The sequence below is a fragment of the Zingiber officinale genome, chromosome 7A, assembly GCF_018446385.1.
Source record: "Zingiber officinale cultivar Zhangliang chromosome 7A, Zo_v1.1, whole genome shotgun sequence".
NCBI classification, from domain to species: Eukaryota; Viridiplantae; Streptophyta; class Magnoliopsida; order Zingiberales; family Zingiberaceae; genus Zingiber; species Zingiber officinale.
The window spans coordinates 125,563,120-125,573,740 of record NC_055998.1 but is presented as its reverse complement, the minus strand read 5'-3'; the positions used below and the strand labels follow the sequence as shown (position 1 = coordinate 125,573,740).

Genomic DNA, 10,621 nt, shown 5'->3' with positions numbered 1-10,621 from the left:
TAAATACGAGTCTATTAGTTCTGTAATTTTGAATTCATTTTGTTAAGACATGATTTATATTATTTAACAATTATATTTTGCTTAGTGGTTACTAGTTCACAATGCATTGTAATTTTGAATTGAACTATTGCTATTATTTTCCAATGTTCTACTGTTTACTATATGATTATGATAACTTACTGCATGTTCTATTGTTTAACTATTTCTTTTATAATTTTTCATTTTTTGATATTGGAAAGTATGTATTTATTTTAGTATACATAGTTAGATCTTTATTGTTATGAAATTATTTAAAAAAACATTTAGATTTGCATATGACATTGTCCACAGTCCACATGAAACAAGGGATACCGAAGAATCCGCCTAGCGACACCTAGTCTCCGCCTAGACGCCCTAGGCGCTAGGCGCTGATCTACCGTCCAACTAGCACCTAACGAATTTTAGAATCTTGTGTATACCTGATTTTGACCATCAGGTCACAATCCTATCTTTGACTAGAACGTCATCCGGACTAATGACAATACGCCGTATCATCACATCCGTCCAAAAAAAAAATCCACCATCTGCGAACGAAATGGCGAGCAGGCGAGCTGTGCTCGATAAATAATTGCTACTGATCATTCTCGATCAGCTCACTCGTTCCTAAAATGGAGCACCACTTCCTTGTCGTCACCTACGGTTACCAGAGCCACGTCAGCCCCGCCCTGAACTTATCCCGCCGCCTCGCACACGTCACCGGCGCCAGGATCACCTTTTCAACCACCGTCGCCGGCCATCAACGCATGTTTCCAGCTTCCGCCGACCAAGAAGTCCATGACGGGCCCATCTCCTTCATTCCCTTCTCTGACGGCCAGGACGACGGCCAGAGAAACAAAGATAGGAAGGACTTCTTCGCCCGGACCCGATCCGTCGGCTCCGACTCCCTCTCCGCCATCCTCCGCTCCCTGGATTCCCGCGGCCAGCCCGTCACTTGCGTCATATACGGGATCCTCCTCTCCTGGGTCGCCGACGTTGCGCGCAATCACGGTCTCCCATCGGTCTACAATTGGATCCAGTCCGCCACCGTCTTCGCCCTCTGCTACCACTACTTCCACGGCTATGACCGATTCGTGAGCTCCCACGACGATCCACAGGTTCCGGTGACCTTTCCCGGGCTGCTGCCGCTCAGGATCCGCGACCTCCCCACCTTCCTCACCATCACCGATATGGAACACCCGATGGCCTTGATCCGGAAATTGTTCAAGGAGGACTTCGACGTGCTGGATCGAGAGGCGTCCACGGCGAGAGTGCTGGCGAACACGTTCGAGGAACTGGAAGCCGATGCGCTCGCAGTCAGAGGTCGGGATCTGAAGATGATGGCGATCGGGCCGGTTATGAGCGTTAACGGACCCAATCTGTTCGAGCTGGACGAACAGAGGTACATGCAGTGGCTGGATTCGAAGGCCGAGGGCTCGGTGGTGTACGTGTCGTTCGGGAGCTTCACTACGTTCAAGAAGCGGCAGGCGGAGGAGATCGCCCGGGGGCTGCGGGCGACCGGGCGATCGTATCTGTGGGTGGTGCGGAAGGACAACGGAGAGGAGGTGAAAGGCCTGGTGAGGGAGGAAACGGCGGCGGAGGAGAAGGGGATGGTGGTGGAGTGGTGCGCGCAGGTGCGGGTGCTGTCGCACGCGGCGGTGGGTTGTTTCGTGACGCACTGCGGGTGGAACTCTACGTCGGAAAGCCTGGCGTGCGGCGTGCCTGTGGTGAGCGTGCCGCAGCTTGCGGAGCAACCGACGAACGCGAAGTTGCTGGAGGTGTGGGGAACGGGCGTGAGGGCTGAAACGGACTCGGAGGGCGTGGTGGAGGCGGCGGAGTTGGCGAGGTGCGTGGAGAGTGTGATGGGGGAAGGGGAGAAAGCGGCGGAGATTAGGCGGAGGGCGGAGATGTGGAAGGATCGGGCGAGGGAGGCCGTGGCGGAAGGTGGGTCGTCGGATCGCAATCTGAGGGCATTCGTGGAGGAGATGGCAGAAGTTCGAGTCAACTGATGTTGAAATAAGAATTATCTGCTCCATCTCTCTCTGAAAAAAAATAATAATTGAGAATATTTCTGTATTTTCCATGAAGCTGCTCAATCTAACGTATTTACGGAACCTGGATAAAAAAATCTACCCGTATGGTATGACGAGCTGTTTTAGCCATAACGGGCTAGCTGAGACACATAAGGTGGGTTGATTTTCCAAGTTGACAAGGTGTAAATTCTTGTAATTCGTATACACCTCACTCCAGTCGTTATTTTTTTTTTTTTAGTCGTTATGATTTATTTTTTTTTATGTTGATCTTTAGGACGAACTGTCAGAGAACCAAGGCCGGCTCAAGGTATAGGCCACTAAGGTCTATGCTTAGGGCTCCTATTATATTGGGGCCCACCTATTAAGTATATATATATATATATTAATTTTAGAAATATATAAGTTTGGATAGTAATATTTAAAATTATAGTTAAAATTAATTTTAATCGAGATTTATTTTCATCTGTAATTTAATTTTGTTTTTACTAATCTAGTTAGTTATTATCTTTGATAAATTAAAGTTAAATTTGGTAGTTTTTTATTTTTTACTTATTAAATTTAGATTTGATTGATAATTTAAGTTTTTTACTTTTAAAGTTAGATTGGGTCGTTACTTTTTATGATTTTGTTATTAATAAAAAATTTATTTACTGATAAAAATTAAGTTTATTAATAAATTAAAATTTAATAATGTAAAATCTCAAAGAAGAATCTATTATACATAATACATAACAATAATTTTACTGATGCATTAAGATTTTTCTTTATCAAAATTAAAATTGATTGATAAAAAATTTTAAATAATAATTAAAATGTATATTATTAGTATTATTATAACTTATTTTTTACCAAATTAATTAGTATTTTTAACATGTTGTTAGGGGTGTAAATGAGACAAGTCGCTCATGAGCTATTCGAAGTTCGATTCGATAAAAGTTCGTTTGAGTTCGTTTAATTGGGCTCGTTAAGATAAACAAATCAAGCTCAAGCTTCACAATATTCGGCTCGTTAGCTCGTGAACATGTTCGTTAAGTTCATGAATCAATTTTTAAATAAAAAAATAATAGTTTTGATATTGAATTTATAGATTTTACACTCTACTTATGAAAAACATAGACAAATATATTAAATTTATTTATTAGAATAGAATTATAAATTTTAACAAGAATATTATAATTTTTTTAAAATATATAATTTAGTTTTAATGAATATTTAAATTTATAATTTATATTTATTAAGCTCGTTTACGCTCGATAAAAGTTTGAATAAGCTCGTAAGCCATGAATATATTCGTTAAATAAAGCTCGAGCTCGACTCGATTATAAGCGAGTCAAACTCAAACATTTAAGAGTTCGACTCGACTCGATTACACCCTTACATGTTGTTGATGAAATTTAACTTTACTTATTTAATTTTAAAATATTGATTAGATAAATATATTATTTTTTTAATAAATTATGCTTCAAAATTTAGCATAAAAGAATTTTCAATTTTAAAATTTTAGAAATAAAAAAGCAAACTTTGACGTAAAATAAAGATATTGGTAAGTGACCTAATTGGTCACTATTTTCAATTGTGAAAATATTTTTTTTTGAAATGTATAAATTATTTTTTAAAATTTTACTAATTAAATTAAATGTCTCTAATAATAATTTATAAAAAAAAATCTATTTTTTAAAAATATTATTTATTTTTTAAAAAAAATTAAGGTCTTAGAAAAAAATTTCTGCCTAGGGCCTTATGAATCGTTGAGACGGCCCTGCGGAGAACTTAGGATGAATGTAGTCATTTTTTGTCATGTCAGGAATGACCCGAACAATCCATTCCGTCCTTCGTGCTTTGTTTATTTGTAAAGTTACTAATAAATTTAGGGGGAGAATAGAAAATAATTTTTTTTACATATTTATTTATTTTAATTGAGGAAGATAAATACCTACGATATAATTTTTTAATTTTAATTACGTCACTGTTTTTTAAGTATCTAATATAATTTTATGAGTTAAAAAAATTATTATAAAGGACATATGGGTTATTTTTTAATACATCTGATGTAATTTTATAAATGAAAATTTTCAAAACTATCTGAAAGATTATATTTTTCTTTTTTTTTTTAAATTTTAATTAAATAAATGATGAAAATTTTTTCACTACAGATAATTTTTCATAATTTTATTTTCCACTTTCCTAAACAAACAAATAAACAGAGCATGAATTGACAGTCAACAACTTTCATGAATATAATCAGTTTTTATTAGAAAAGAATCGACCCGAAGAGTGTAAATTAAGAAAAATTCTTAAATCATGTATTGTATTATATTTTGAGAATGATTAGAATCGCACTAATTTAAGATGATTTTTCCATTCTGTTTTCATGTCAAAGATGATTTTTCATCCCATCAAAATTTTCTTTTTTGATAAATTATCCTACGTGAAGTTTCAAAATATTTAAATCACCTAAATAACTTTTAAAATTATCAAATTACATATTTCATATTTATTTCCTTTATATTTAAATCAATATTGTTACATTATAACAATCAATTCAAGATACTATTCATCAATACAGTAAAATCCCTAATCAATTGCTACATTTATAGTAATCAATTAAAAAAAATATTTTCTATTTAGAAAAATAGTGCTCTCAATATAGTGTTAAATTGATATTTAAGAGGATGAATATAATAAGAGAATTCGACCAATACATACGTCATGCTTTCATGTAGTTCTCCAAATTTAGAAGTCAATTTTGGTCAAAATTAGTTAATAGATCTATAGAATCTGGAATAACATGGATTTAGGTTCTATGTACTTGCATAGTTCTTTTGATTATATTCGTATCCTCAAATATGATTTGATATGGTATGTTGAGCATAGTTTTTTTTAAACACAAATCGATTTTTTTGAATATATTCATGTTAAAAAAATCACTGCTCTTAATATATTATGTCAAATTGATATTTTAGGACATGTATATAATTAGAAGAACTAGACAAACACGTAAGACTTGATTTCATGTCATTCCGAATTTTCTAGATCTATCAGCTAGTTTTGGCCGAAATTGATTAAAATCGACTAAGAGCTAAAGAGTTCAGAATAGCATAAAATCAAGTTCTATATGTTCATCTAATTCTCCTGATTATATTTATATCCTCATATATCAATTTTACACACTATATTGAGAACAATGATTTTTTAAACATGAATCAAATTTTTTGAACATAATCATATTCAAAAATCACTACTTTCAATATAATATGTCAAATTGATATTTGATGACATGTATATAATCAACAAAACTAGATAAACATATATGACCTAGTTTTATGAAATCAGCTGATAGACCTAAAGAGCTTGAAATGATATGAAACCAGATCCTATGTGTTCATCTAGTTTTCATGATTATATACATATCCTCAAATATCAATTTGACACATCATATTGAGAATAATATTTTTTTAAAATTCAAAATAGATTTTTTTAATCGATTACTACAGTGTAACAATCGATTAGGGACCTTACTCTATTGATGAACCATATCCTAAATTGATTGCTACACTGTGGTAAATGCGGAGGGACAAAGTAGGTATGAGGTACATAATTTGATGATTTTGAAACTTGGGTACATGATTTGGGTATTCTGAAACTTCATTTACGTGGTTTGGTAATTTGTCGTTTCTTTTTTCTCTTTCCTTTGCATGTGTGCATGGAACAATCACTACGGTGCTGGTTTCTAAAAACTAACACTGCTATAGTGGAGAGTCCTAGTCTGCTCTAAGATTTGGTCCAACGTAGTCTTGGTTGCTAGGAGAGCAAACCCAAGAGTTATAGCTGAAATTTAACATAATACTGAAGCACATTTGGAGAGTCCGAAATAAGTAATGAAGGACAACTTTGGACTCCTTCCAACCTTAGAAACCATAGGACTTAAAATGAGTTCAGTCTGAACTCTTTAGATCGTTAGTGAGTTTTGATCAATTTAGGCTATTTGGATTAGTGAGTTTTAACCAAAATCTACTGATAGACTTAGGTTATTTGGATTTCTGTAAACTTGCACTTATTTGGTAGTGTTAAGTGAGAGAAGGTAGATATGATGTGAGTAGTGATTTTTTTGAACACAAATAAGATTTGACACACTATATTGAGAGCAATAGTTTTTTAAACACAAATTAAATTTTTAAAATACATTCATATTAAAAAAAAATCACTACTTGAAATATAGTATATCAAATTAATGTTTGAGGGCATAGATATAATTAGAAGAAATAGAAAAACACATAGGATCTGAGTTCATGTCATTTCGAGCTCTCTAGGTTTATTAACCGTTTTCGGTCGAAAACAACTAATGGACCTAAAGAGTTCGGAATGACATCAACCTAAGTCCTATGTGTTCGTCTATTTCTCCTAATTATATTCATGCCCTCAAACATGAATTTGACACACTATATTGAGAATAGTGATTTTTTGAAGACAAAATAGATTTTTTTTAATCGATTACTACAGTGTAGCAATCGACTAAGGACTTTACTGTGCTGATAAACAATATCCCGAATCAATTGCTAACTATAGCAATTGATTGGGGTAAATGTAGAGGGGCAAAATGAGTATGAGGCACGTGATTTGATAATTTTAAAACTTAGATACATTATTTCGGTATTCTGAAAGTTCATCTACGTCGTTTGATAATTTGTTGTTTCTTTTTCCTCTCTATTTTGTTTATATGCATGCAACAATTAATGTGATGCTCGTTTCTTAAAACCAACACTATGGTGGTGGGGAGTCCTGGTCTGCTTTCAGATCAAGCCTAACATGGTCTTTATCTCTAAGATTCAAGTGTTCTAGCTAAAAGTTAATATAATACTAGAGCACCTTTGGGGAGCCAGAAATAAGTAATGGAGAGCACTTTTGGACTCTTTACAACCTCAAAAATCCATAGGACCTGAAATTGATATAATTTTAGCTTTTTAGGTCAATCAGTGAATTTTGATCAAAATTTATTAATAGACCTAGGTTATTTGGATTTCTATAAACTTGCACTCATTCAATAGGGTTGAGTGAGAGAAGATAGTATGATGTCAAACATTGATTCTGATCTAGAAAAAATGTAGGCCCAGTGTGAGGAGACTAAGACCACTTTGGGTTTGATCTAAGAGTAGATCAAGTACAACTTGATCTTCGTCTATGAAAGAACAAGCACACTTTAAACTTGATCTTAGACTAGACCAAGCCCAAGGCTTGGTCTCCTAGAAACTAAGACCAAGTTGTGCCTAATCTACTCTTATATCAGACCTTAAGTGGTCCTAGTCTTCTCACACCAAACTCACAATCTTTCTTGATCAGAATTAAGGTTTGACATCATATCTACATTCTCTAACTCAACTCTACCGAATGAGTGTAAATTTATAGAAATTCAAATAACTTAAGTCTATTAATGAGTTTTAACCAAACCGACTGACCGATCTAAAGAGCTTAGATTGCACTCATTTCAAATCCTGTGAATTTTTGATGTTATAAGGAGTCGGAAGATGTTCTCCATTACTTATTTCTACCTCCCCAGAGGTATTTTAATATTATGTTAACTTTCAGTTAGAATGCTTGGACATGATCTCGTAAACATCAAGATCATGTTAGGCCTGATCTGTAAGCAGATAAGGACCAAGTTGATCTTAGTCTTCCCACTATAGAGATGCTAGTTTTTAGAATTCATTATCATCCCAGTGCTAATGTAATTAAGTTGCAATGTTAGTTTTTAAAAATTAATATCACAGTTAGTATTAAATGCATACATGTATACCAGAAAGAACTGAGAAAAATTAATCAGAGAAACATGTAAAAGCAGAGGAAAGAGAAAAAAAATCAGGGAGGAGGAATATGGAAAAGTAAAATGGAAAGGAACTTCAAATTAATTTGTCCTTCAGCCCTTCTCAATGGATGGTATGAGGTATTGTCACATAAGATCTTGGGATCGAAATTCGGTGTGATCGAGTATAATCTTCTCCATATCTTAACCATTTACCATCATTAGTCATCCGTGATTTATCTCCTCCATGTTAGTCTAGGGACAAGTTGATGGAGGCGCTGGGACGAGCGAAGTACTTTTTTTTTGCCACGTGATTTGAGAATTTCCCAAATCTGATCGGTCAATTCCGGTATTTTCTTTCATATTTATATTTCATGAATTATTAAATTTAAATTATTAAAATTTTATATTTAAGAGATATATCCATTTCACCAAGTGGGGGCGCCGTCTCCTGTATGAAGCTGGCAACGACATTCAATGTTACGGAGATGTGAGCTGGCGAAGAAGATGCAAGACGGGCCAATCTTTTTGTCGTGGAATGACCTCCCATTAAATTTGTGAGCCGTATCAAACGATGGCCTCCTATGTAATTTGTCATTTATAAATCTAGTACATTTCTAGACACGGTCCCTTGCAATTATGGATTATATAGGCATGGTTTCTCAACTACCTTCCCCTATAATTACTTAGATATATATATCAGTCTGAGTAATAAGGTTGCCTTTTTAATTTTTCAGACAGGTAAAAATCGAGTTTTAATTTTTATAAATTAACGGATGAATTTTTTTTAATATATGCTTATTCTAAGAATGCTAAATTGATAGATCATCCATTGCAAACGTTTTCTAATTCATCTTAGTGGTAGGTGAAAAATTTTCGTAGAACCGAATCAGTTAGTATAAAATTTATCGACATAAGCGGGATATTTGACGCCGATTAAAAAAAACACAAGTATATATGGACAAAAAGTTCACATTCTTACATACTCTGTGACTGTCTTTTGCATGTTTTTCTTTTTTCTTTTTTCTATTTCCACTCGTACGTGATTTAAACATGGGAAGGATTTTGCCAGACAACTTGGGCATCTTTGATGCTCTTTCTAGTGTGTGCAGGTTGAACGTCTGTTGTTGGGGCCTAACGATCTCCACTTCATCCCACATCCACATCATCCAGCTTTCATCTTATTGTCTTCCAGTTCAACATCCTACCTTAGCGGTAGATTTCTATCGCATCAAGTATATAATTGGAGAGAGGAGGAGACTTGATTTGCTCCAGTAGAGATTGACGAAATAAGTTTTTTTTGTTCTGTATTTGTTTCCATTTTGTAGTTCTATGAAGGTGGATGTTGATGAGTAGACAATCGGCAACTGAATAAACGAAATTGGGTTAGAGACCATTGGCCAAAGGATTTGAGGCATAAAAGACATTTCTACTTGAAGATCTATGGTTAGAACGATATGGAGATGGCCTTCCTCTTGGTTCGCCATCGGATAAATCCAGAAGCACAAAACGAATGATCAATCATGCCTAGCAGCCAAGTTTTAAAATTTTTCATTCACTGGTGGAAAATGTAATACAAAACATCGTAGTTGGATTTGAACTGTTTGTGCTTAGAAGTTTACTGAATGTTTTTGCCGCTGCACCATGTGGGGATGTACACGAGTAAACAAGTTTAGAGAAGAAGATGCTTGGTTTTGATTTGAGAGAGAGAGTAATAATTTTTGTTTTTCAGTAATCTAAATATTAACTTTTATACGATCGGGTTAATCCGTCCAAGAATCGTCCATTAGATAAATTTGGAAAACCGAGGTTAGGCAGCCCAGCGACACAGTCGTTTGAACTCCAATAATTTTTGGCTTTTGTCCTTTATATAGGCTGAACAAATGTGTAATAATTACTCCAGGGGATAAGAAGAAATTTATTATTTGTAGGATAATGCCAAGGAACTAGTACATTGTTTGATTAGGATAGTAATGCCGATTAAATATGTTACACTATATTTTAAATTTTTTCATGAAGTCAATTCATAACGTATATAATTATTTATAAAAAGTTGGAGCTCAACTCGAACTCAATCATATTTTTTAATACATAAATTTAAATTTTTAATTTGATTTTTTTTAAAAAAAATGGATAAAAAGAAGTGATATTTTCATAATCTCGTCCAAGGTTCTTTGTCTGCTAGTGCATATTATTGGCCGACGGAGCACTGAGTGGGAGTGACGGGAAACAAAACACTACTTTTAATGTTGAAAACGACACGATTGAATTTGGGTTTTGGGGAGTTCCGTGATCATCAAGCTCAAGTTAGAGACTTTCGTTGGTTGCTTTACCAACTCGATCGTCCATGTTACTCGCCGTCTTTCTTTTCAAATGAAACACCATCTCTCTGTATGATGCAGTGATGCAGCTCACCCTCAACAGTCAACCTCACAGGAGGCAGACAGCCTGTGAGGCAGATAGCATCCGGACGTGGATGTTAGAAGCAGTAGCCGTGTTGTTTTCCCCTCAGGGTTTGTGGCTCCATCTTCCTCACTTCTCGTCCATGTAGTTATATCTCCAAAGGAAAGAGTGACCTACATGTTCAGATTATTAATATCTTAACTAAGCAGGGGTCCATCTTGATGATTGTATACTAAAATCCCTTAGACTAACTTGTATATATAGGCTCATTGGGCTATGATAGTAACATAAGTAATTCTTTTATCATTCAATTTTCAGTTGAAAGACCTGGCAATGGAGCTAGCCATATCATTATGGCAATCGTTCTTCTTCG

The 10,621-nt window shown here is 34.9% G+C and overlaps 1 protein-coding gene across 1 annotated transcript; it reads left to right on the top strand.

Annotated features, from left to right (window-relative positions):
- Positions 1–547: 547 nt before the first annotated feature.
- LOC122002404 (cyanidin 3-O-rutinoside 5-O-glucosyltransferase-like) lies at positions 548–2,271 on the top strand. Its single transcript, XM_042557558.1, has one exon. It carries the CDS (start codon positions 648–650, stop codon positions 2,022–2,024), a length of 1,377 nt encoding a protein of 458 aa, XP_042413492.1. The 5' UTR covers positions 548–647; the 3' UTR covers positions 2,025–2,271.
- Positions 2,272–10,621: the final 8,350 nt, after the last annotated feature.

What these genes read in the sequence shown, in the direction of transcription:
- LOC122002404 (XM_042557558.1), top strand. Translation starts at nt 648, where the DNA reads ATGGAGCACCACTTCCTTGTCGTCACCTACGGTTACCAGAGCCACGTC.